The sequence below is a fragment of the Cephus cinctus genome, unplaced genomic scaffold (genome assembly GCF_000341935.2).
Source record: "Cephus cinctus unplaced genomic scaffold, Ccin1 Ccin1_scaffold0813, whole genome shotgun sequence".
NCBI classification, from domain to species: Eukaryota; Metazoa; Arthropoda; class Insecta; order Hymenoptera; family Cephidae; genus Cephus; species Cephus cinctus.
In genome coordinates this window covers 129,863-155,129 of record NW_014333408.1, presented here as the reverse complement: position 1 = coordinate 155,129, position 25,267 = coordinate 129,863, and the positions used below count along the sequence as shown (strand labels likewise).

Genomic DNA, 25,267 nt, shown 5'->3' with positions numbered 1-25,267 from the left:
TCCGCAGCCTCCTAAATGTGAGCGTGCGTATTCGTAGGCGCGCTCTGGATTTGAACTGCGTATTCAACTCGTAAATTTCTTCTTTGTGCATTAGGTAGATTAAGCATTATCAATGATTAAGCCAATTTTATTTATTAAATTTAAACCATTTGAACTTGTACATGCATGTCATACTTACATAGATTTTTGTAATACAACTCCAAGCGATTTCTAAACTTTTGTTATCTATTATGATGACAATCAAATAAACGCACTTTGCTTCGACTGCAAGCTTCGCTCTTCAGTTCGATTACATGGATGTACACAAACATCAAGAAATTAAGAGATATGAGCATGAGCTACCTGCTCAGAGTTAGGTAGATTTTCTTTTTATATTGAATTTTCCTAATTTTTTATGTCGAATATGATTCATTCGTGACATCAACGTGTACCTGCCAGGAAGACAGAGAACCAGCAAGTAAATCTTCATGAAGCTGGGGAAATGGAAAGCAAAGTTCCAGGCATTTGGCAGGCCAATCGTAAACTTCTGTGTCTCCTCGAAGTACGGGATATTCCTGATTATAATGATGTCTTCGCACAAAAATGCTAAAGGATAAAGGGGCATCCATATTGTGTGGCGTAGCCACGTTAATAATGGAATTTCGAGATTTAATAGATGTACTATGTAATATAGATATCTAACCATCTCCGCCGTGCTCCATATGAGAAACACATAGAATACTACAGGTTTTTCTTGCATCCGTGGCTCGGCTTCCATCATACAGAATACAATGAATGCACGACTGCTCACCTGCAGGAATGCGACCAAGGTGCTTCCGTTTGTGTAACCAAACAGGGGATGCATCGCCTCGAGGAATCGAAGTAATTGAATGAATTTCATTGGATTTCCCACGGCATCGTACGTTTCCCTCATGGACTCTGAAATATAGTATCGGAATTGAACATCATGCCTCATCTTTATATGGTGATGCGTCTACAAGTCCATACCGACCTGGGCCGTCCCTCGAATATCTTATGCCCATTACGGCAAGAATATAAATATACCCGACGAATTGACAGAGGTCGTAGAAGATTAAATAAACCTTTTTTAGATCCTCTGAAAGAGATGAATGATTAATTGCTATTATGTCATTGTACATTGAGCGACGAGCAACGAGTGGAAGGTCTGCAGCAAGCATAAAAACCTTTTCTGTAACCAAGTTCCTCCTTCTGTAGCCAATCGTACGTGTCAGGATAGTCCTGACATACATCGCGCTTCTCTTCTTCGTTGTCGTCCATATCTTGGCTTCTCCATTTGTCAAAATCAATTTTTAACCATGGTGGCTTTTGCGGTTGACTGGTTAATCGAGGCCACCAAGCATTGCATTGCTTATGTAGAACAATATCAACTTGACGATCTATCACCTTATAGTAGCTTTCCTAAAATGCAAATAAAAAGTCAATAGTTTTAACAAGGGTTTTTTGAACCGTACCATTAAAATGCTGTTCATGAGTTTCTGTATACAAGAGTTTCACCTCCGGGTCAATACAAGAATGGAAGTCCAAAGTGAATCCATAACTATGCGGTCCTCTGGCACCTTGACCGTGTGCAATAAATTGCAGTCTCTTGTCATCAAACTTTGCTTTAAGATCCTAGAAAGTAAATATATCTTGTCCACAATGAAATCGAAGAAGCAGCTTGCAAGAGCAAAATACATCAAGCACATTCCATAATGATGACAGAACCTTGACATCAGTTAAATCAATCTTCAATGTACATTGGGTCTCAGTTTGAGCCCAGTAGACAAATGGGGTCAGTACTTTGAGCATTTTTACTAGTCTGACACACGGGACAGGTACGGTTTAACAGGCGACGTTCTACGAAACCAGAATTTTCGAATCTGTATGTATACGGGCAATTGTAGATCTTGTGAATGACGTTCTTTTTCTTACAAATAAATTATGTTTCCTGGAGAACACTGAAGACATTTGTTACGCGTGTTTAGGTCGAATAATACAAATATATTGAACGCAAGCGCGACGGAGCACGAGCGCTGATGTGTGGTTGATTGTGGCCACGCGCGAATCGCAGTTGCAATTGCAGCAGACGATAGTGAGCTGAAACGGGCGGAAAGCGGTCGATCGTCCAATTACCACGGTAGTTTCATACAGCCCCTACTAACCTCCTCAATGGTTTTACCGCGTACAATCACGAATCCCCAAAACATCTGAGCGTCGTCGAACCATTGGGAGCAATTGGGAGCGCTCAGCAGTGCCAAGCCAAGCCAAGCCGGTTGCTATGAGTTGTTATCGCATCTGTAGATTACTGGTATGTATGTACATACTTATTTGCAAGTTACGTACTGAACAACTGAACCGTTGCCGAAGTTACCGTTCTTTATTTATACATACATGTATAAGCAGCAGGCATTATACATCTATCCCTGAATTCTAGGGTGATCGGTCAGAAAGACTCAATTAACTGACTGAATTTTTTATGAAGAATCATGGTCGAATATTTTCGTTTGGACGTGTGGAAAGGAGACTGGGGCCTGCCCTCGGTCGATTCTCCTTCTTTGCAGATTCTGGTACGTATTGCGATTAGGTTAGGGCATCTAGTAGCTTAGTTGCGCGTTTTGAGCACGTGCAACGGGACTGTTCCCTATTGACTATTGTTGTAGACTTCTCTATGGTGAAAATTGCTTGTGCGTTTCTTTGACAATCTGTAAATGATGAACGAGAAAGGCCTTCCGCTTAATTTATTATTGTTTTTAGGCCTATGCCAAGTTCAGTGGAGTGCCATTAGATGTACATGCGACGAATAATCCTTTTAGAACACCGAACGGGCAGCTGCCTGTATTAAGAAGTGGCCTCAACACTTTGGACTCAATAAACGATATAATAGCATTATTTAAACAGAAAAATTACAATGCAGATATCTCCCTGACACCTAGGCAGTGCGCTGAAATAGTGGCGTACGATACTATGATCAGAGAAAAGATTTACCCAGCATTACAATATATATGGTACTAAACTTCTTATTTCTCGTGCCGTCGTTACGCGCATCGATATCGCTACCCTCTAGACCTTTTATAGAATTATATATCTGCATTCTTCATGAGTGCAAGCGCGCAACTTCCTATATCGTAATTATATCTTATTACAGGTGGATCGATCAAAGGAACGTGAATGATCTAATAAGGCCTTGGTACGCGAAAGCAGTGCCCTTTCCGTTAAATTTTTATTATCATGGAAAGTACGAGGCACAGGCCAAAAGTATGATGGAGTCGCTATATCCTACCGAAGATAACAATGCCGTCATCGAAAATGGGGTAATTATTATTAAAATATCTGCTGTTTTAAGTTTAAACATTATCAGACTGACTCTCGATACATTCACTAATGTTTCGGTGGCAGGTCTACTCGGAAGCGCAAAAGTGCTTGACGCTGTTATCGACCAGATTAGGAGAGTCAGAGTTCTTCTGCGGCTCTCAGCCCACTTCCTTCGATGCCATCGTTTATTCGTACCTCGCGCCGTTACTGAAAGCTCCTTTGCCAAATCCTGCATTGCAGAATCATTTGAAGGCATGCACAAATTTAGCGAAATTCGTCTCTCGTATATCACAAAGGTACTTCGGGGACATTCACTTGGAGTATGAAAAGGAAAAGGCTGAAGAGAATGCACGTAAAACACGAAGGGATTCCGAGAGCGAGTTTCCTAATAAGAGAAGAAATCAATTTTTTGCCGGTGTGGTAGCCGTTCTGGCAATGTTAGGATATGCCCTCTCTTCGGGAGTGGTTAAGGTAAGTCGAACTGGTAATAATTAAGGAGTTAAGTCGATATTATCAACGGTTCCCCATCTCGCGGCCGATTGCAGATTCCGCATACGATGAAATCGTGGATACAATTTTTGTCATTCTCACATACGATCACACCAAATCCAACAGTCTTGTGGTCCTATGACAGATTTGTTTCGAATAAGCATCGATGGACGCTTGGTGCGTAAATATACCGCGCACGATAAGCGATTAGTACAGTTATATCTATATCTATGCATATGTATATGTCTCCCTCTCAATCCTCCAGTGTTGTATTCGATAGTTTAACTCGGTAAAACTTGTTTCTCCATTCTTTTCTTTATTCAAGGTGACGATAAAGGATGACGAGATGTTGGAGGCCGCATCGGAATACATTCTCGACGACCAGGACACTGCAGACTAGCCATTTCGCATAATAAATAGCACATTTTTTTTAGCAACATCAAATACTTATCAGAGTTTTATTCACGCGGTATTCCGCCTGGTTTACCACGTTATACATGCCTGATTTAACGGTCGAGTAGCATAGTAATTATGACGTTGTTACACAAGTATTTCCAATAACTAATATCTGACCGTCCTTCCCTTGAGTTCCCGTTCAATTATTTCGGGTTCTGTACCTTGGGGCTGTTCCAGTAGTGGCATGCTGCACTTCCTCGGCGAAGCTCTCAAAGTTGTGAATCGTGGTACCTCCTAAAATGATTTTCGTACCCGGGTTCTGCTTATTTAAATTGTGAACAGCGAGACTTTCCTCGTATGTCGTTCCGCCGATCATGAAGACTATAATGTCATGAGGTCTGCAACAAAAATCGAAAAAAAAGGGACAAGCAATCGAAATCATTTGATGCAACGTAAAAACATGTTAGAGGTGTCGATGCGGCGCATCATCAAATTTACCTTCTGCTCATAATCATATTTCCAAGATAAGGAAAGACTTGAGTGCTCAATTTTTCTTTTATCAAGTCTTCTAGCGTTTCAACAAGCAATGGCGTGTGTTGTGTGTAAATGTTATCTACTCCGCTCAATCCTTTAAATAATTTTTTGGTTATCTTTGCGACAGCCTCCCGATCGAATAGATTGCTTTGTCTCGTATGAACGCCGCTGTATTCTAGGACGTTATGTATAAGCTGAAATAAAAATATATAATCCGCGTCTCAATCGAGGATCCCAATAAGGATTGACAGAGAACCACTTAGTACCTTTGTGTACTTTTCTGGAACACCTCGTTTCTTGAGCATGTCGAGTAATCCCGTGATATCGTTGTTCGTGTGTTTCACGTAATGAAGAGCGTAAAGCATGACTAGGCGCGTCGCATCGATGTCTCGTATTCGCGGATTATTCAGCAGTCTTTTAATTTTTTGAAGCTGCAAAAGACATCGACGAAAGTAGAATTAATCTCCCGCTTTAACTCGACTAACTCTATTACTCGCCTTTCGTTTGATCTCTTAAAGAAAGTGTACCGCTCACCTGAGCGGAGTGTTCACTCTGACAACTGAGTTCCTGCTCCAATTCAGAGACTTTTAGTAAATCGTATTGCCCAACCAACGAAGATAATTCGCCCACCACCGTTACGTGTTTCGAGACCGTGCCTGACATTTTTTTAAACATTGGATATGTCTCTACGAAGTTTTTCATGTCGGCGATGGATTCGACCTTTTGATGCTTCTTTGCCTTCCTTTGGAACTCCTCCATCAGTTCCTTTATTGTCTGACCAATTTCTCCAAAATTGAGATACAAGTTCTGCGCTTCAATAGAATTTCTGATCAATTACTTGTACTTCAAAATGGTTACGCGATATAAATTGACGACTATAGCTATTACATTTGCATAAAATTCATCGTGTTCCCCGCTCAGTACTACTTCTTTTAGTTCTTTCGAAATCCCTTTGACATTTGACAAATCAACTCTGTTATTATTAATCGTCAGTAATTCATGCACCATGGCTTGATAGGTCCATTGATTTAATAGTGGTGTAATAGGATCGTCCCTTCTATCAAGAATAAGCAAAATTGGATTAGACTCCTGTCTAAAGTTAAAGGAGTTTGACTCCTTGCCAAGCACCTCTCGTATTTTTTCAGCTAGTCTTTTTGCCATCTCAGAACTATGCTGATATCTGATATACGGATATTTTTTCAAGGACAACAGCACAGAAGTTATGCCCTGTACTGTTCTGTGCAAGTGGGTTGGATTCCACGTTAAGCCTTTAAATAACAAATTGATGAATGAGAAGGCATTGTCCTATTCTGCACATTACGATAAAGTTCTCTTTGTGTTCCATATTACCTTGCGAGCATGCACTTATACCAAGTGCAAACAAGTGTGGACTTACTGCCAGATAGTCTGCATAAAACTCGTGAACTTCTCTTACTACTTCTTGCTCATCACTTTCGGCTAACAGCTTTATGTCAGCCTTTGCAATGATATTGCTGAAATCTTAAAAACATACATGTATGTATATGCACTTAGAACCCAACCGCATAGTTGCACTTAATTATTGAATTATTCGATAAAGAGTTTGGTACTAACAAATATAATATACACCATATTTAGGATACCTAAGCTCGTTACAGAGTAAAGCAACATTTTCTTTTGTCGGACGTATGAAAACAATGCATTTCAAGTGTTTTAATCCATCACTACGTACTGTAGCGTCTATGCGTTCGAATAAGTATACCTCTTTTAGAAGGATTTCCGATTGGCTGTATGCCAAGCTTACAATACTTGTCTGAAACAATTTAAAGAAATTGAAAATGTTTTATCTCAATGACAAGTCAGTTTGACAACGATAAGCCTACCGTTTGTTTGTCCATTAACAAGACTTTCATACCAGGGCCGCTTTCCTCAGTCATTTTAGTGATGTAAAACTTTAATGCAGTCACCACGTTCATTTTGATAAGGAAGAATATCGAGAAGGGTACTTTTTAATCGGCGTTTGCTGATATTTAAAGAACACTCGGCCACTGGCTACTACTGAGTCTGATAAATTGGGAAACGACGACACCGGTGCGGACACTGATCAAGAGATTTAGTCAGCAATCAGAAGTCATTAATCAGAAGAAATCAGCAATCACTGGCAGTCACCGACTGTCACGGAGATGGTGAAATCCAGTTTCGGTTGTGTTTGGGGATGTGATTATTTGTTGGTGGATCTCCTTATTGAAGGCGGGAGAAGACATTCCTCCATTAGAGTATGTGGCGCCATCTCCTTCGGTACTCAGGAAACTTGTCGATATCGAGCAGTTTCACGAGGTATTAAAAAGATGGCGCCCAATTGTTTCTTGAAGGAAGTATTGGTTACTCCATTAGAGTATGTGGCGCCATCTCCTTCGGTACTCAGGAAACTTGTCGATATCGAGCAGTTTCACGAGGTATTAAAAAGATGGCGCCCAATTGTTTCTTAAAGGAAGTATTGGTTACTCCATTAGAGTATGTGGCGCCATCTCCTTCGGTACTCAGGAAACTTGTCGATATCGAGCAGTTTCACGAGGTATTAAAAAGATGGCGCCACAAACGGCGCCCAATTGTTTCTTAAAGGAAGTATTGGTTAGTGTTGCCCAGTGTTGCCTGGTGTTACCTAGAGGATTCTCAAAGTCCCAATGGCCAGTGGACTGAGTGGGTCGTAGGGAGGTTCTACGTTGTTCTACATTGAAAGATGGCTGCTGTTTCACTGTTAGATTGCCATGTCACGTCAATTTTGAGTGGTGCCTCGGTGTTTTAGCTTGAAGGGCGAGAGTCTTGTCAGCTTTTGGGGCGAACTACGCTTGGTCGAACGATCAACTTCGTAAAAGATGGTTTAAGCCATAAAAGAGGATGAATTGTCATCAAATACTGAGCGGAGCCTGTAATGCAGGCGACCGCTGCTACGCCGTCGGCTCCGTCGAAGGAATATCCTTTACGGTGAGTTTTCCTAAGCTTTTCACCACTCTTTCGGGAATAATTGACTCCTCAGATTTTCTCCGTTCGGCCTCGTTCAATTTCCTGAGTGTACTGGCTTTCACGGGTCAACTAAAACGTAAAATAAAGTCAGCTGAACTAAAAGTCAATATGGAATATGATTAAGATTACCTCGAGTCAGCTGATTATATGACATCTTCGTACGCGCAGAACTAAAAATTAATTGGCCAATATAATTGGGTATGAATGTCGAATACACACGCTTCGTAGCCATCGTACGTCAATGAAACGTGCTATTAATAAGATAATATCAGTTATAGCATTCATTTCCACGCTACAACGTGCTCTGTGCTCCTTCGGCCGTTTCATTTTTCTGTTGTCTTGTTTTTCTTCTTGCCAAGTATTGCGATGCGTCGGATCGCAATTTATCATCGAGAGCGCTGATATTTCGGCATAATTAGGTACCTGAGTTGAAGAGGTTTCCCTATTCTTTTTTTTACTTCACTCGAGTCTCGTATTACTTTATGCTTCCATGCGTTTATTATTAACTGTACCCATTGCCCGTGCAGCATGAATACCTAAGGATTCAGGTATATCATTAAATGTATTGTACATTTTTATAAAAATTTAACATCGCGAAAACGTTTTGATGGAACAGTGAGTCATTGTTATCTTTTTAGTGCGTACGCTATCTCTAGCCATCTATATAAAGTAGCTGTAATCTCACTATAATGCCTTGTGATTACATATAAATAAGTATAACATTTCAAGGGACAAGTTAGCCGTATAATTTCTTTTTTTAATTTCAGCAGATGTCGTTACTTCTTTGGATTATCATTCCATCTTGATTTGATATTTTTCATTCGACAATGCTTAGTATGAGTAAAAGGTTTAACTACATCGGATACACAAGAAATATGGAAAGATTGGTTGTATAATGTCTGCTAATGTCATGTGGCACAAAAGTCTCATTATTTGTTGTTTCGGGCTATATAGGCAAGAGCAGCAAATGTTACAGAGCATTACGCATTTGATTATGTAACATCCACTTAATAGTAACTAATGTAAACTAGATCTGGCTGGTAAATATGTGGACGAATAAGGCATGCTATAAACTTCATGGCAAAGAACAGTCAATATTTTAACATCTATGCATTTTGCTGGAAATGTGATCAGAGTTTTCATTTGAGTAGGATTTAGATTACATTGGCATCTCTTTGAGAGTAGCACGTACCTTTTGATTTACTATCCTTCAACTTGGAGACTGTTATTTTTGTCAGTAGTAAACGTATAGTGACGGGGAAAAAAATGACAATTGCGATTACGCCATGGACGAGATGCTGTAGAAACGCAACGCAATACCGATGTAGCAGATCCTGTATTGTCAATGGTAATGTAACTGAAAGTAGTTGCTGTTGTAATGGGCAGAGTTAAACCAGTTCGTGAGACTGGAGCATTGGACTAGGGAAATGACGCAGATTGAAGAACTTGGCAATAAATCTTTTATAACACCGTTGTAAATCTAATTTTGGTCGCTCGTTTTCGACGCATATTCTTTGCCGTTGTCTCGATTAACGCCTATCGAGAGATTAAAAGTCGATGCTTTAGGGAACAAAAAAAAGAGAGTCGTCGATCTTTCAGTCCCGTAAATTGGCTCGGACAACTCCTGGAATGTGTTCTCTTATGGCATTATTATTTCTCGCAGGCATATGCGGCTGGTTGCAACATCGTGATACTCGCCAGCAACTTTGAGAGAGTTCAAATAATTCCTGGAGCCGTACACAACTACATTCGTATCAGCTGCTTGGACTGCAGTACCGACACGGGGAAGATCGCCGCTGCCTATGAGAATCAAGTGTGCATCTTCGAGCCAACGCCTCTTATCCACAGCACGTGCTCCCACGTGAGTATCGTCGACTCGATGCAGTCGAGGGTGCGGAGCGCTAAACACTCTCTGTTTTCCGACAAGAAGTATTGGACGTGTGATGTAACGATTTATGATTACAGCAATTGGAGTATCGATGGGTTCAGACCGGTAGTTTACAGACCGAGTCTCACATCAGTTCTCTCTCTTGGAATTTGGAGGGTACTCGGCTTCTGACTGGAGGCGAATTGCTCCAACTATGGCATCAAAATATCCAACCTTTCCAGGAGGAGCACAGTAAGCCACCATTTATCTAGTAGCTATTTTATTGGTTAGGACTGGTGAATATCAAATGCGACACCAATTGCGAGATCTTTCCTCGTTTGATCGAATCCTCTCGAAGTCTCTTGAGTTTACTGGATCATCCAAAGTTTTATTGAAAAATATTCTATATACAGCTGCGAAGATGAAAATGTTACAAATGGAGGAGATTGCTATGACCGGAGGCGAACAGAGCGTCATGGGTTCCAATCCTCAAGATCGTGAGTTCATTCTTTCGCAGAGAATGCACGCTTCGTATGAATTTTAAGCAAAATTAACCATTGCATAATGTCTCAAATAATTGCTACGAGCATGCGCGATATCTTAAACTGTCGCGATTGTTTCTTAAGCGTGGAATGAAATTGCCATGAGTCTTGGGCGAGGATCTTGCGTGAGTAATGAGTATGTTACGATTCATGTATTTTTGTTTTGTAGCAAGTACAGTAACGTTTTCGATTGGTGGCGAGTCGGAAAGTCCCGGAGGCGGAGAGTCAACTAGCGGAAACGAGCCTGGATCTTGGAGTTGCGTATGGAAATGTCGCACAGCCACACCCGTTCACCTGATGAGCTTCAGTCCTGACGGCACTCTTTTCGCAACAACGGGATTAAACGACAGACTCGTTAAAATATGGTTCGAGAACAAGCAATGTGAGATTACAACTTTATGAATGACAACCGATTATAATCCCCATCATGTCGCCTCAGACACTATACTATCCGTCTTTACAGTATTTCCATCAAGGAGTATGGACCATTCGAGCTTCAATCAAGCCTCTGGCGATAGTTACAGCTTCGTTTACGTGGCTCATCCTCGCGCTGTCACCCACCTGTCGTGGCGTAAGACCAGCAAGTACATGCCAAAGTGTGTAATTCAAGTTCCACCTCCCTCTTTTCGCTCTCAGTCTCACTCCTTCTAGTCTCTTGTCTTCTGATCGTTGTACAGGGGTTCGGTGTCGAATATGCTGGTTACATCGTGCCGCGATAACATTTGCCGTGTTTGGGCGGAAACGATACCGCCCGAGATCGAAGGGTTGGCCAACATGAGCCAATTCGAAGGATCCGACCGACATGGACATCACGGGAAACACCGTCATCATACCATGCACAAGCATCGCTTCATGCAGCGACTCAAACATATGAAGTATGTCATCTTTTTCTTCTTTTCTATCTATCTGTCTATCTCTTTTTTTCCTTTTTTCTCTTCATAATGTGCATTTTAGGACATGTTTTCATATTCGTCGACATGCAAAACAACAGCAGCAACGGCAATCCGGCCACACAGCTCCAACCCTTCCAACTTTACCGTCGACTTATTCTGTTCATGATTTTCACAACAGCTACCAAGGTTCGGGTCATTATCCGGGAATGCATTTCCATTTGGCGGCCAGTATCAACGCAGAGACGGGTACAGTAGTACGAATAAAATTAGCCTCCGTGTACATTACTCTCGTTGAGTTTCGGTATCGGTAGTGTTCATCGATGTTATAGATATACCGTTGGTACCGAGTCTGATCACTGGAGATCCCGACAGAGAGCCAAACTTCATTTTGCACTGGCTGAATAATAAGGAGATGCATTTTACAATGCAGGCCGAGAGTATTTTGCAGGTGACTTTATTTCCCTTTCCGATAGAAAAAGTTTCGAGTCAGTTGCATTATATTTCATTCATGTGTCATTTTCCTTATGTTCCTTGACAGGAATTAACGCGTAAGGTCGTTGAAAAGGAAGAGGGATTGCAGCATCAGGAAGCGGATCATGCGGATCACGATTCGGAAGATGAACACACGCCAAGTACGGTTAATAATATTCTCAAGATACTACTCTAAGGTTGCCTGAGGCTGAGCATGCGATATTCGTTGTCGCGGGTCCGCGAGAGCTGCAAATTACTGAAAACAAATTCTCTTTTCGGTTGTTCAATTTAAGCGTAACAAATCCTGATACTTTTGTTGCTTTCAATGCTTTCTTACGAACCTAATGTGTCCCTTTTTCGTTTTTTCTTTTTTTTTTCCCCCGTAAATACGCGTAATATCAGATTGTATTTGCGATCCGTAAATTTAGGCAATCGCACTGTACGTCGCTCGGTCATTGGATAGAAATACGCTTTCCTAGGAAGCATTTTGTTCTGTTACGGTGTGATGTGTCCACAGAGAAAGGAACTCGCCATCAATCGGGTCAGAGGGCAACGGGTGTGGGAGGTCGAACGACCAGCCAAGAAGAACACAGCAGTGACGAACATCATACGAATCATACGACTTCCTCCCATCACAGCCTACCGCATAGTGTCCAGTCTCACCAAAGTCTTAGGTGCGCCGGGGTTTTGGCTGCGTTTCCTCTTTATGTCTCAATGATATCGCGAAACATTGCGATTAATATATTTTTCCTTTTGATTCCCTTGTAGCAACACTACCTCGATCAATTCGATAGCCACCGATGCGGCCTCCTCCATGAATCACGCTCCAGACTCTCTGGATACGAAGATAGAGACGCTGCTACGCGACTGGCATCACAATCCAGACCTTCTATTCTCGATTCATCCGATAGACGGAAGCTTTCTCATTTGGCACATAGAGTGGCTGGACGAATATCATCCTGGATCCTTTCGTCAAGCTCAAATATCATTTTCAACCCGAATACCGAACGCTTTTCCTTTGGGCGATGCGTCCACCATGAGTCATAACGTCTCCATGTATTCTCATAACACCGGCGGTCCATTGCTCAACATACGGGAGGTCGCCAAGAGTACGGCGAAGCCCACCGAGTCAACAGAGGTAACGACCCCCTTGCCCAGCTTGATTGAGCAGGACGAGGAACAATCCACCCTGACTTCTCGAGCTGGTCAAGAGTTGTTGAAGAGCGTGCAAAATCTCGCCGAACAAAATCAAAATGATAATAATGCCGGGCACAATAATGCAACTGCACTGGATAATGGGAAGCACGGGCAGGACAACGTAACGGATATGTTGGGGCATCCGAGTCCCATCGTTTCTATGGTATCCAAACACTCGAACGGGACACTGAATTTGTGGCAGTTAACATTCGCCGATAAAACGAAATTCTCTCAAGTATTGAGCATCGGCCATGCATCTAGAGCCTCTGGACATCGGTTTCGTGTAAATGATATCACGTGTCATCCTGTGTTGCCTTTACTCGTGACGACGTCTCATCATAATATACCAGAATTCCCTACGGCGCAGACTCCGCTGTCGACGGAGAATATCGAGCACATGGAAGGTATGGAGGACAAGGAGGACTCGAGCAGGAGCAAAGACGTAATGTCGCCCACCGGCTTTTGCAGTGAATTAATTCTTTGGCGAGTGGACGCCGTTGGTCCGCTCTCCAAGAGCGGTGGGGTTTCCGAGCTAGCACGTATCAATTCTCCTGAGATATCGGCATTCAGTAATGTCGCTTGGATTCCTACCTTGTTGCCCAGTACCACCCTGGGAAACTTGTCGAATTCTCCGAGCGCCTGCTTTGTAGCCAGTGACGGGGAATGCCTTCGTGTTTATCAAGCTGTCATCGACGCAAGAACACTGCTGGCTGAAGTTTCTATAAGCGAACGAAGAAGTCGAATGATGGATTCGATGGCAAGCTTGTCGACCGACACCTCCTCCGATGATGGAATTCGACACTCGATTCACGACCGAATTAAGATAGTCTCGCAGCAGTCGACCGCGAGACCCGGGTGCGTCATTCAATTGGATGCCATCGCGGATGCGACCCACGATTGGCAGAATACGCAGTTCCTTCACGTCTTTCAGGAGCAACTGATAACCGGCGAGAGGAACGACGAAAAACAGCCCGGTGTCGAGAATTCAACGAACGATTTGGGCTTGATGGAGTCAACGTTGGATGCCATGGTCGATCTACAGCAATCGGCTATATTCGAAGAACCTTTCTACATCGTGGTACTCGAGAGAACGGTAAAGGGAACAACGGTACACATGTGGCGATTGGTCATAGCTTCACAACCCGAAACTACTGGACTGTCCGGTTCGATGATGTACGTGCCGGACTCGCATCTGGTTCAGGACGAGGACGAGGAGGGAACTCCCGGACGGGCGAATAATTACGAGGGCGGAGGAAAAAGATCTCGCCGACCGAGCCAGACTGGAAGCAGGAGCAGACGGGAGAGTCAAGCGGACTACGATTCTACATTCGTCCATAGACGTAATCACAGCAGCCACGTTCTCATCACAACCACAAAAGTTTGTACTCAGGAACTTCCACTTCCCGAGGGCATCGAAGTTGTGCACGCGGCTCCGGCTGCGGGACACCTGAGCAGCTCCTCGATATATCCGGCCTGTTTCGCGCCCTACATCGTGGTGACTGCGTGCAGCGACAGCACCGTTAGATTCTGGAAGTGCAAGGTGACAAAGAGCGAACTGAACCGAGAGCAGCAAAAGCATCTCAGTTACGAGTGGTGCGAATGGGAAATGATACGCAAAGATCAGGAATCTACGATTGACATAACCGGTCAGCCGTTAAACATAAGCGCGGCCTACAGCGGTCGCATTGCTTGCGCTTACAAGTATGGAAAATCATTTACGCGTCCAACGAAAAGCGATCCTGACTCGAGATATGTGAATCTGTGCGTGGCGATTTACGAGTGCGAAAGCACCGGCGGAAGCGAATGGGTACTGGAGGACACGATTCATCTGAAGAACATTCATCTTCCGCGAATACAAGTTGATCAGCATCTGGATCTCAGTTATCTCTATGACAGTAGATTCTTGCAGAAGAAACAGAGGCTGACGCAGGTGTTGCAGACTCTCAGCCACGAGGACGTCAGATCGCCGAGAAACGGAGAGAACGGAGAGAGCACGAAGTCGACTGCCGGCTTGCTTGCCGTTCCCTCGTTCAGCACGTTACAGTCGCTGCGCAAGTCAATTATCGAAAATGGGAATACTTGTCCATTGACGCAGAAGCATCTGGTGCAATTGGATTGGGTGTCCAAGGAGGATGGTTCTCATATCCTGACCGTCGGCGTGGGTTCAAAGATAATGCTCTTTACGCCGGTCTGCTCGGACTTGGCGCAGGCCAACATGAAGGCCATGAAAGAGTCTCAGAGTAACAACAGGCCGATACTTAGGAAGACCTCATCCCTGGCACAGCCACAGTTTGTCGACGAAATACGTTGGATGAAATTGAGAAAAATCGAGTTGACCACTGCGGACGGATTACCGCCTTTGCCAATGCAAATATCTTGGGTGAGAGACGGCATACTGGTGGTCGGGATGGACTCCGAAATGCACGTATATTCTCAGTGGAAACCGAATCCAAAAAATGACTGCTTTCACTCAAATCTTCAGCACCAAGAATCCGATGAGTTCCAGGCTAGCAGAAACCTGAGGGATGAGGATTTGCGTACTCTCGCGCACGAGACTTCCCAGAGGCGATTGGCGAACGTCTCCTCCATGCCACATCTCTCTCGTGTCAGTAGCATCAATCTGACGATGCTCGACGCCAAGAAAAAGCGGGGAATGCAAAATGACAATGCCAGCTTCGATTACATGCCGGACTACGGGCTGTTCGAGGCCTCGAGAATAGCTTGTCCCGTGCTACCCCAATATCATCCGAAGCAGTTGATGGAGCTCTTGAATTCGGGAAAGATTCGATGGGTCAAGGCCATATTAGCACACCTGGTCAGGTCGATTGCGAGCTCGTGCTCCCTGAGAGTCGATGACGAGAATTTAGTGAAACAACGCGGAGGATGGTCCAGGTCGAGGACCATGTCCGTGAGCTACGTCGGGACGACGTCGCCCTTAGAACCAAGAGGTTCTACCACTCAGATTCCAGAGGAATTGACTTTAGATTATGCGGAATTACCTTCGATCTCGCCACTTCCACTCTGGACGCTTTTGATAGCCGACAAGGAAACGAACATGCTTCATCAGCAGAACGAGGAGAAGAACGATTACAATGAACTGTTCGATGGTAATGTGGACGAGGGAGACTCCCTCGACGACATGCTGGACGAGGATTACGACTGCACTCGGCAAAAGGATCGAAGGTCTTCCGTACCAGAGAGACAAGGAATATCGCACTTTGGTCCACGGCAGGGCAGATTCCTCTCGCGTCTTTTGACGCACACCCACTTGCCGGGATTGTCCAGCCTCGATCAAATGCATCTTCTCGCACTGGCCGACACTGTCTCGACCTGCAACATTGACTTCGCGGAGCGCTTCGCTATCGACGCAGCCAAGAGTGCCATCGCCAAGGAAAATTTAACGGGGATTCCCGAGGGAGAGGCCGTCTCGATGGACTCTCTCGACGACTGCGGTCTGAGGTTCCTTCTGGCCATGAAGCATTACAATTACTTGATTCGGTGCTTGCCAATTGCGCAGAGGGCACAGTTCCAGATGCAGGGCGTCTCGACAAACAATCTCGTCTGGGCTTTCCATTCGGAGTCCGAGGAGGAACTGCTCGGCTTGATACCGTCCTATGCCAAAGGCCAACCCAAGTGGTGCATCCTGAAGGAACTTGGCGTAGGGTGGTGGATCAGAAGCAATACTGTCCTTAAGCTCTGCATCGAGAAGGTCGCAAAGGCGGCTTTTCAAGATAAGCAAGATCCGTTGGACGCTGCCATTTACTATCTAGCAATGAAGAAGAAGAATTTGGTCTGGGGTCTATTTAGGAACAAACGGGACGACAGGATGACGAGTTTCTTCGCTAATAACTTTGCCGAGGACAGGTGGAGGAAGGCTGCTCTGAAAAATGCATTCGCCCTTTTGGGTAAACAGAGATTCGAACACGCCGCTGCCTTCTTTTTACTTGCCGGCGCATTGAGAGATGCGATTGACGTCTGCCTGAATAAACTTAATGACATTCAGTTGGCTATGGTGATCGCGAGGCTCTACGAGGAAGACATGACGTCGCCTAATTTGAAGAGATTATTGTACGAGGAAATTTTGGGTTGCGACAGCGAGGGAAACAATCCAGATCTGCACATGGCCCATCCTGATCCATTTCTACGTAGTATGGCTTTGTGGATTCTGAAGGATTATTCAGGATCGTTGAACACGCTGCTCTTGACGAATGTCGGGACCATGCATCCTCAGTACAATGACGAATCGGAGAAACCTGAAGGCGCTACAGGTATACCAAGAATTGTTTTTAATAATCTCAGAACCTATTCAAACAAAGTTGTGCTTTAATTTCGGTTTTTCTTTCAGCGAATCCTAATGTATTCAACTTTTACGTCTACCTTCGTACACATCCGTTGTTGATTAGACAATACATTGCGTCCACTGCCCAAGATAAAAAGAAGGGCCACTCCGTTGTTATTTCCGGATTTAGTTATGGAGTGGAAACAAAGAGTCTACCGGACAAACAATTGATGCTCGAAGACAGTATAACGCCCCTGGAGAGGCAGCTGTACTTCACGACGGCCCATGCGCACTTCAAGGCCGGATGTCCAGCACTTGCCCTCGAAGTACTATCAAAATTGCCGAATAAAGTGTTGGATACAAACTGTGATGACTCCCCCAGTAAGTTGAAACTCGATAAAGTCAAATATTTGCTCTTCCTCGTCTTTCATCGCTTCAACCCGATATTCATAAAGTGTCGGTCATGATACCACATTGTAGTTTTAGGTCTTTTGAATAGTCCCAACAAGTCACGAGCGCAGGACGCTCAAATTGATACGGGAATAATTAGTTGGGATGATAGCAGTAATAAGACGACGGCTGCACCGGGTATGTGAATTACCTTGTCTCATCCACTGGAGTGAATATTTTCACCTAAGTCTAATAACGTTTGGGGATCGGTTGGTGATTTTTGGAATTTCGTAGGACCCTCCCCGGCTGTAGACTGGGGTGCCTCAGGAATGGATTGGTCAGAGCCGGTTAAGTCTCGAACCGATGATGAGTTAGTGTTGAAGTGGGATGATGATGATGATCCTGTCGACAATGAGGATGCCGACAGTCCTCCTATGAGTATGAAACTGGACAAGCAGGAGGGCACCGAAATTGACAAGCAGGAGAAGGATGGTCAGAGAGCTTTTTTTTTCGTCTCTTATAATCCTTTTGCTCTTACTAATGAGTCGCTTTCTTTGTAGAAGATCCTGCGAAACAGACTGGGCAGCTCGATATAATGGCGCAACAATTAAAGTTCGTGGCCTGTCTAAAAATTCTCATGGAGGAACTATCGACTTTGGCAACCGGTTTCGAGGTGGACGGAGGGCAACTTCGATATCAACTTTACGTGTGGCTCGAGAGAGAAGTAGATGCCCTGCGACAACTATGCAGCTACAGTACTAGCGTGGACGGAGATATCAATAATGTTTCAGAATGTAATTTATGAATGAAAAGTTTATTGTCCTCTCTTGATATGTCTCCGAACCTTCGAGCTAATTCGTATATCGGATTTTTTAGACGAAGGTGGAATGGTGGATGACATACCGTCTTACAGACCAGGTGAACAACCAACGTTGCATGAAATTCTGGTCGCTGAAAAACTAGACTTCGAAGCAAAGGTTCAAAGAGCAGCTAGAAGAAAAAAGTGGTTGAAAGGTATTTGATTAATATTTTAATGACTCCTTGAGGAATTGTGGAAATATCTTTAACATCGCGCTTACGTTACTCTTAGCCAACGAGACTCTGCTACGAACACTGTTGTCCTACTGCTCCCTCCACGGTGCATCCGGAGGTGGATTGGCTTCGGTAAGGATGGAATTGGTTCTGTTATTACAAGAATTGCAGCAAGAGAAGACTCAACAACAATTGCTCAGCCCTCTACCGTTCCCAACGACTTTACCTTTACTGAGCGCTAGCGTGGCTTGCAACAAGACAGTTGTTGCGGATCCCGTCAGGCACTTGCAGTCGTTGGCTCACGATATGCTTCAAACAATAGTGGAGCTGCGGAGCACGCCTATGCCAAACAGAAATAGCCACTACAGCGAGGTATTCACGTTACGGGACTTGGCTGTAGCGCTGAGTGCGTGCATCTATCAATCCCTTTGCGATTCCGATACCTTCGTGATGAAGCATCAGCAACCTGACAGGTAAAATACACGGACACCTGTGCGATCGTACGTTGAGACCTATGCAATCTCAATGAATATTATTCTTGTAGTTTCCCTGCTGGTGCTGAAGTGGAAACGTTCTCTGGTGGGCATTTGGTCGCATCCAATAGATACCATCGACGATATTCTACCGACGACGGAGTCTGCATCACTACCTCGCCCGCAAAATGGCCAGGTGTCACCAACTTACGTGCCCTTCTTGCACGAGAAAAGGATGAAGATACACCTAACCTGAATATCCTGCTTTGCGAAGCATTCGTGGCGACCTACATGAGTCTCTTCGTCTACGCTTTGGCCAGTTGCGACAGTCATATTCTTTATAGACTGGTCGGTCAAAAATTTGACAATAGTACGTGGTCTTGTCTGTTCGGGGGTGGCGTCAAGAAATTACTCCGCGTAGCGAGTACCAGCAGTCAGGTAGGTGAAATAGAACGTCCTTTGGTTTTCGAGTGAAAACTAAAGTGAAAATTACTTTTCTTTTTGTGTCTATATTACGCAGGCCGGAGTTAGCTGCAGGGTGGAGAGGGTCGATAGTGTTTCGAGCGAAACGCAGAGCACCGGTGGGATGTGGAACACGATGACGTCGTTAACGAAACAGCGCGTTCGATTAAACATGAAGCTACTCGGACAATTTACTGGACAACAGCCCAATATGAAGGAGGACAAACCCACCTACAGGGAACAGTTTGTCTCGCCACAAATGAGCATGATTTCATATTTTTTAATGAAGGTAAGGTACTCTCACTTTGAGGACGAGGAAGAATGAATAAGAATTTCACTTGCAATAATATAGATCTTTAGGAGTAACGTGCGATGTCTTGTCCAGTTAATTTGAATTTTCTTCTTTGCCGTTTGCACAGCCTCGCATCGAAGGCGATGACGCCGATGAAATTGATTACGATTCCTCGGACTCGGTAATTTCCGATCTGGATTCTTCCGAGGACGAAGAGGATGTTTTTGACACAAACGCCAAACCAAAGAGCAAGCCAAAGGATAACACTGAACATACTAATCCTACCTCACATAGTTGGTGCATTATGCGGTTAGCCATAGTTAAGATACTCCAGCAGCAACTGCAAGATTTCTTAAATGTCGCTGGAATCGAGATGCAAGGTACTGTTTGCCAAGTTTTCCTAAATTCATTTGATATCACAGGACCGTTAAACCTTTCAGAATTGCCTGTGAGCAGCCCGTTGATACACGGGACATTGGGCATCGTGGCCCAGTGGCAGGAAGCCTTGCGAGAGGAGCTGGAGGCGAAAGGTCCGCCGCCCGCGAACTACATACCAGGATGTGCGCCGGATCCGGCAGCTACACCAGGACGACCTGCAATTCACAAATATCGTTCCTTGTTAGAAAGGGGCAACACTCCATTCAAGTATGTACCTTCTAAAGCTCACAGATACTCAGGACTCTTATGAAATATTAATCGAATCTCAATGGTAGCACTCGGATGGCGTCAGCCGCTCCTGCGAATCGGCTATGGTGTTACTTGGTAAGACAGGAGTTGGTACAAGACATCTTTATCCGTTCAGTATTTGGAAAGCGGCGCTCCTTGTCCTCGATATTGGACAACAATCAAACGGCGGTCGACGGCATGACTCGTGGTACTAGTGCGGCCGAAGATAAAGGTAGCGATAGTGGCACCGCGAGTCTTCTCGAGCCCGTCAGGATCATCCACAAGGAGCAAGATAGTATTAGTGCCTTCTGCCTCAATCAGGTTTGTTCTTTGGTTTTTCTCAACAGTATACTGCTATTCGCTGAGGCTACATTGAATTTAAACGATATATATTACTATATAATGAACTTTGGCACAAAGGTCAATCCAGGTTTGATGGCACTGGCAACACCTCGCGAGATTCAGGAAATGGATATCTCCCTGCTGTTGGAGTTGCCATCGTGGTTGGAGGATGAGTGCGAATTCGACATCATTAATTTGAACAAGCAGCCCGATCCAGAGTCTGTACAACCAACCAGTTTCCTAGTCATACAGGTAGTATACCAGTTGCCTTTTTGTCAGACACGGAACGTGGCACATCGCACGTTTGTCACATTTGCCAGATTTGATATTAATATTGTCTTTGGCTCAGACGGCAGCGGACCGACCACTCCTCGCACAAAGTCCACAGCCGAATAGTCCTCAGCCACAATCGGGCATTGCAAGTCAAAGCGGACGCGGAGCCAGTGTGGTAAGTTTCTATAGGGGCTCTAAGCTTTACGGCCGTCCTACGCCGCCATTTCTACGTGTCTATGTTGATCCCTCGATATCGACGAACGAACGCCCTAAGATTTTCGTCACAGCTTTCCGCCATTTATTTTCCTCGAACAATGGTCAATAGTCAATTCTCGATCGTTACAATCATTTGCCATCTAGTACCACTGTTCATAACGTTTTGACGTAGAAGTATATCCCAGCATTCACCTTTTTTTTCTTTGACATTTCTTAGAGGATGAACGGTTCGAGTCCGAAGATGAAAGAGTCCAATCGTTTGAAACTCGACTTGCATCGCACTACCTAGGTATATTATTGGCGGGAAGGGATGAGATATCGGTTTCATTGATATAGTTTGAAGTCGTGTTCAAATACGACTACCCCGTTACGGATTTACTCGGCTATTATACTATAACCGTTTCGACCTGTCACACGATTTCACGAATCTTACGATACGCACCATTGCCGTGACCCTTAATCGATTAACTGCAACACCAAACAGTAAAAAAGACTCGCTGAGGCCAATCATTGATAAATTAATTATTAGTCGAGGCTGCTGCGAATCGCTGGTAACTCTCGTCGTTTCGTGCAACTGTCATGGTTATTACTTGCAACGCGTCAAGCAGGCCATGACGATCAGATCCTAAGAGAAGTTGAAATAACTTGGCTGCGGAGTAATTTGATTCAGGTGTTGATTTGCACATCCAACGAATAGAGGCGAAGAGAACATGTGTAGTAATAAATCCAGTTGCTAATAGGGACAGCAGCCTCGACAATCGCGCGCGACATGTCCGAGTTGACTTGGGTGAGACTCTCGTGTTGCATGAAGTGCAAAAGTGAAAAGTTGCATCGTGCCGTGCCGTGCCCCACACCTTGGGGCATTGCTTGGCGCAAGGCTGGCTCGTTCGAAGGTACTTAAGACATCTGGTGCCTCGTAAAACCAGCCAAGCGGTCACGAATGTGACCTGTTGGTTGGGTTATGGGGGTAGCACAAGTGGTGACGGAGACAATGTTGCTTGTTCAATGCTTGCCTAACACCTAACTTGGTCTGCGTCACTGATCTGGCGGCTCACTCGTTCGCTCAGATGAAGGGGATGCCCGCTTTCCCTGGCTCCCACGACCTGCGCTTCTGTCAGTTTGTCGCTGATAGGAGCAAACACTTGTTGAAGCCGGTGAGACAAACATCTAACAGACCCTAACCAATCCTAGTGGCGATTCCGTATTCGTCAGTTGTTTCTTTAGCGACACAGTTGGCTCTGGTCTCCGATATCACTGTGCGTATGCATGGATGAGCATATGCTACTCCATGCTGGTGATACAGCCTCCGTGGAAAATTCGTTGGGTGCGCAAATTACGAAGATGTGGGAGGCCAGATGCCATCGCCAAGAGATACGCAGGCTCCTATATTTCAAGAGTGCTGCACCTCTCTCGTTGGATTGCAGAGTACAGTTTTATCTAACTCTTTGCTCTTGTGTAGTTTCGAAATTTCTCGCATGAAACGAAGCCCTCTTGAATAAGCAGCCTCGATATCGGTTTACATTTAAAAGTTCAGGCATGAGGTTAGATTATAAGCGAGTACAGAGATCATCCAGAAGTTTCTTTTGAAATTTCATATTGCAAACATCAAAGAAAGCCCAATGTATTTTAAACGTTTTCTTATTGCATTCTGTATTTTGTCCGATCGAGAACCTCTGAGTGATTGTGTCGGTGCTATCTGACAATTGAGTTGCACAGACGTAGATAGATTAGTCGCTTAACGCTCGTAAACGCAGCTCTGATCACTTGCGAGACAACAACGTAGTACCGTCGTCTCTTTCAGTTCAGTGGAAGGTACGAGAATGATCGCTTGGCTAAAGTCACGCTTCTACACTTCGCATTGAAGAATCGAGAACAGGAGTGTCTCTAGCCAATTTTGCGATGGCCCATTAGAGTAGTCGATTATATCGGGAATTCAATTTGATGTCCGATCACGATAGTAGTATATGTATACACCTTTTGACATCTAATGGGCCGTTCTCAACTACCACGAGAGATTCACTATTTGAGATACTCCAATGAATTAGGGTGCCAAGGTACTGCCTTCAGTCGCATGCTACGCCAGGATTTGGCAGGTCCCTCCAAGTCCTTGCTGTTTGTTGCGTTAAGGGATCGAATCATTTAAGATTTATTGTTTAGTCCAGCCTTTTATAAATACTCTTGGCATTATCATTTCATTGAGTTGACGATGTATGAATGTTAGCGATTATGAGAATCGAGCTTTACACGAAACTCAGCATACCATCTTTTATTCTAACAGATCTTGAAGCACAAAGTCGATGGTATAAGGAGAGTCTCTTCGCATCCGCTATTACCGCTGTGTAAGCATATCCTCTTAACACATTCAATTGCAGAATAGGAGTTTCAATCTCATAATTCTTGATCGTCCCTGTTTCTAGACTTAACTGGATCTCAAGATGGTTCGGTATCCCTTTGGGAATGGGGCCATCAAACTGCAGTCGCAACTCCTCGGCCAGCAGGAACTTTTGCCAAGGTGACTCGCGTGCGATTTGCTCAGCACGGCAACAAATTTGGTGTTGCCGATTCGGATGGCCACCTCAGTCTGTTCCAAGTGGCCTGCAGAGAAGGAACAGCCAGACCATTCTTCGTGAGTCAACCCTATCCTTCTTCGTCGGTCCTTAGCCGTCGACGACTCTTTCATTATTCTTTTCGCCCTTATAGAATTATCAGTGTCACAGTAAGGTCACGGCTGACTTCGTCTTTTTGGGAGCATGCAGTTTGGTCGCCACTGCGGGACACGGCTCGGAAGGACGTAACGTAGCCCTCTGGGATACTCTGCTTCCACAGAATAAGTCTCTTGTGCAAGGTTCAGTAATTCTGCCTCCACTTCGATGGATGATTTGCATAAAAGACTGTTAGTCAAATGATCGATTTCACGTTGTTAGGGTTCGTTTGCCACGATCAAGGTGCCAGCTGTGTTGTACTAGCACCGCAGCATCAGCTGCTGATCAGCGGTGGGAAGAAGGGCGATATCAACATTTTTGACGTCCGACAGCGTCAGCAACGACAAAGATTTCAAGCCCACGAATCTGCGATCAAGTGTCTGGCACTTGATCCTCACGAAGAGTTCTTCGTTAGTGGAGCCGGAGATGGTGACATTAAGGTGACGTAATGATTTATCAATTTGCTTTGCTCATTTTCATCCTTTCCCTACAATCTAACGTAGGTTTGGGGTTTGACCGTCCATTCTCTTCTCTATTCATTTCCCGGGGAGCATGCCAGGTCCAGTTTCTTCAAAAACATTGGTCAGGTACGTAACTCCTTTATCCGTATTTAATTTGCGAGGAAGCTCGACATTAAGGGAACTCAATTATTTCAGGGTGTCACTCAACTGCAAGTGGATTCGTCAGGGCGTTTGTTCTCATGTGGAGCGGACGGATCCATGAAAGTTCGTCAACTGCCAGAACGTGACTGTATCGTGCACACCCTTTATTAGGATTAACCAATAACTCGCTTAATCCTATCCGAGTGAGTAAGCAAATCAAGGCAACCAATGTTTGATTTTTCTATCTAACGTTGGGTTTCCTATCTCATGCTAGAACATACTGTGTGAGCGTCAATCTATTTCAGAGTTCCAGCTGGGCTCATGGTCCGACAATGAGTTTAAATGGTAGGGCGACGCTCACTTACCAAGTATTGGACCAGTCGGAAGTGATTGTGAACGCCTCGAAATTCTGTATTTTTACCTGTGATGCCTGGTATCTCGAGGAACGCACATTTTTGCATTTCTTGAGCTTTACATTCGACTGGGCAGGCCTAGTACTCTAGTGCCAATGGGCTCAGGGCTACAGCTTCCTTCTTTCCCTGCGTTGTACATCAGTTCAAATATTTCCCACAGCGATATCTTGTCCCAGGGGAGTAAAGTTTATTTCAGCAGGTTTAATGGCTAGATAATGTAGAGAAAAAAAAGAAGGACTCTGCTTCTTTATGTCAACCGCAAGACGGAGAAGCTAAATCATCCTGTGCGGACGCATTGTATTTTAATCGACGCCTAATGCAACCCCGAAGATGAATCTATGATACATAATAGTGTGCGTGTGTGTGCGCGTGAGGGAGAGAGAGAGAGAGTGTGTGAGAGGGGGGGGGGGGGGGTCCTTTT

General features: G+C 44.5%; 4 protein-coding genes across 16 annotated transcripts in view; 2 read left to right on the top strand and 2 right to left on the bottom strand.

Annotated features, from left to right (window-relative positions):
• Positions 1 to 111: 111 nt before the first annotated feature.
• On the bottom strand, positions 112 to 2,516 carry LOC107270713 (very-long-chain (3R)-3-hydroxyacyl-CoA dehydratase). Of its 5 annotated transcripts, XM_015745970.2 has the most exons (6): positions 1,933 to 2,063; positions 1,726 to 1,857; positions 1,516 to 1,632; positions 1,185 to 1,419; positions 992 to 1,096; positions 112 to 918 (listed from the first exon to the last, which is right to left on the bottom strand). In XM_015745970.2, exons 2-6 carry the CDS (start codon positions 1,807 to 1,809, stop codon positions 353 to 355), a joined length of 1,107 nt encoding a protein of 368 aa, XP_015601456.1. In that variant the 5' UTR covers positions 1,810 to 1,857; positions 1,933 to 2,063; the 3' UTR covers positions 112 to 352. The 5 variants fall into 5 exon arrangements, with proteins under 5 accessions (XP_015601456.1, XP_015601460.1, XP_015601458.1 ...); XM_015745974.2 differs by lacking the exons at positions 1,726 to 1,857; positions 1,933 to 2,063 and adding an exon at positions 2,392 to 2,516 and having other exon boundaries at positions 1,473 to 1,632; XM_015745972.2 differs by lacking the exons at positions 1,726 to 1,857; positions 1,933 to 2,063 and adding an exon at positions 2,163 to 2,297.
• Positions 2,074 to 4,247, top strand: LOC107270714 (metaxin-1). 2 transcript variants are annotated; one of them, XM_015745975.2, is made up of 7 exons: positions 2,074 to 2,308; positions 2,435 to 2,567; positions 2,755 to 3,005; positions 3,146 to 3,311; positions 3,397 to 3,783; positions 3,858 to 3,978; positions 4,127 to 4,247. In XM_015745975.2, the coding sequence occupies exons 2-7, from the start codon at positions 2,487 to 2,489 to the stop codon at positions 4,141 to 4,143; spliced, it is 1,023 nt and encodes a 340-aa protein (XP_015601461.1). In that variant the 5' UTR covers positions 2,074 to 2,308; positions 2,435 to 2,486; the 3' UTR covers positions 4,144 to 4,247. The 2 variants fall into 2 exon arrangements, with proteins under 2 accessions (XP_015601461.1, XP_015601462.1); XM_015745976.2 differs by lacking the exon at positions 3,858 to 3,978.
• LOC107270706 (vacuolar protein sorting-associated protein 45) lies at positions 4,246 to 7,006 on the bottom strand. Of its 2 annotated transcripts, XM_015745963.2 has the most exons (8): positions 6,594 to 7,006; positions 6,325 to 6,523; positions 6,082 to 6,231; positions 5,620 to 5,999; positions 5,266 to 5,538; positions 4,998 to 5,162; positions 4,696 to 4,925; positions 4,246 to 4,595 (listed from the first exon to the last, which is right to left on the bottom strand). In XM_015745963.2, exons 1-8 carry the CDS (start codon positions 6,684 to 6,686, stop codon positions 4,397 to 4,399), a joined length of 1,689 nt encoding a protein of 562 aa, XP_015601449.1. In that variant the 5' UTR covers positions 6,687 to 7,006; the 3' UTR covers positions 4,246 to 4,396. The 2 variants fall into 2 exon arrangements, with proteins under 2 accessions (XP_015601449.1, XP_015601450.1); XM_015745964.2 differs by lacking the exon at positions 6,594 to 7,006 and having other exon boundaries at positions 4,303 to 4,595; positions 6,354 to 6,516.
• Positions 7,007 to 7,366: 360 nt separating this feature from the next.
• The window catches only part of LOC107270701 (dmX-like protein 2), a 20,083-nt gene continuing 2,182 nt past the window's right edge, over positions 7,367 to 25,267 (top strand). Inside the window, exons 1-33 of one of the 7 annotated variants that reach the window (XM_015745942.2) lie at positions 7,367 to 7,695; positions 9,398 to 9,595; positions 9,700 to 9,853; positions 10,015 to 10,098; positions 10,313 to 10,525; positions 10,607 to 10,739; positions 10,821 to 11,018; positions 11,098 to 11,282; positions 11,366 to 11,484; positions 11,575 to 11,668; positions 12,025 to 12,181; positions 12,276 to 16,972; positions 17,050 to 17,364; positions 17,464 to 17,571; positions 17,668 to 17,865; positions 17,934 to 18,167; positions 18,250 to 18,387; positions 18,464 to 18,878; positions 18,950 to 19,316; positions 19,399 to 19,629; positions 19,760 to 20,012; positions 20,073 to 20,277; positions 20,346 to 20,619; positions 20,719 to 20,892; positions 20,990 to 21,088; positions 22,197 to 22,283; positions 23,408 to 23,468; positions 23,547 to 23,755; positions 23,830 to 23,974; positions 24,054 to 24,271; positions 24,335 to 24,418; positions 24,488 to 24,636; positions 24,739 to 25,259. In XM_015745942.2, coding sequence (XP_015601428.1) covers positions 7,609 to 7,695; positions 9,398 to 9,595; positions 9,700 to 9,853; positions 10,015 to 10,098; positions 10,313 to 10,525; positions 10,607 to 10,739; positions 10,821 to 11,018; positions 11,098 to 11,282; positions 11,366 to 11,484; positions 11,575 to 11,668; positions 12,025 to 12,181; positions 12,276 to 16,972; positions 17,050 to 17,364; positions 17,464 to 17,571; positions 17,668 to 17,865; positions 17,934 to 18,167; positions 18,250 to 18,387; positions 18,464 to 18,878; positions 18,950 to 19,316; positions 19,399 to 19,629; positions 19,760 to 20,012; positions 20,073 to 20,277; positions 20,346 to 20,619; positions 20,719 to 20,892; positions 20,990 to 21,088; positions 22,197 to 22,283; positions 23,408 to 23,468; positions 23,547 to 23,755; positions 23,830 to 23,974; positions 24,054 to 24,271; positions 24,335 to 24,418; positions 24,488 to 24,604 — 10,251 coding nt within the window. In that variant the 5' untranslated portion in view covers positions 7,367 to 7,608 and the 3' untranslated portion in view covers positions 24,605 to 24,636; positions 24,739 to 25,259. Of the gene's footprint in view, positions 7,696 to 9,397; positions 9,596 to 9,699; positions 9,854 to 10,014; positions 10,099 to 10,312; positions 10,526 to 10,606; positions 10,740 to 10,820; positions 11,019 to 11,097; positions 11,283 to 11,365; positions 11,485 to 11,574; positions 11,669 to 12,024; positions 12,182 to 12,275; positions 16,973 to 17,049; positions 17,365 to 17,463; positions 17,572 to 17,667; positions 17,866 to 17,933; positions 18,168 to 18,249; positions 18,388 to 18,463; positions 18,879 to 18,949; positions 19,317 to 19,398; positions 19,630 to 19,759; positions 20,013 to 20,072; positions 20,278 to 20,345; positions 20,620 to 20,718; positions 20,893 to 20,989; positions 21,089 to 22,196; positions 22,284 to 23,407; positions 23,469 to 23,546; positions 23,756 to 23,829; positions 23,975 to 24,053; positions 24,272 to 24,334; positions 24,419 to 24,487; positions 25,260 to 25,267 lie in introns of all 7 variants that reach the window. The other 6 variants (XM_015745941.2, XM_015745943.2, XM_015745945.2 and 3 more) reach the window with 6 other exon arrangements.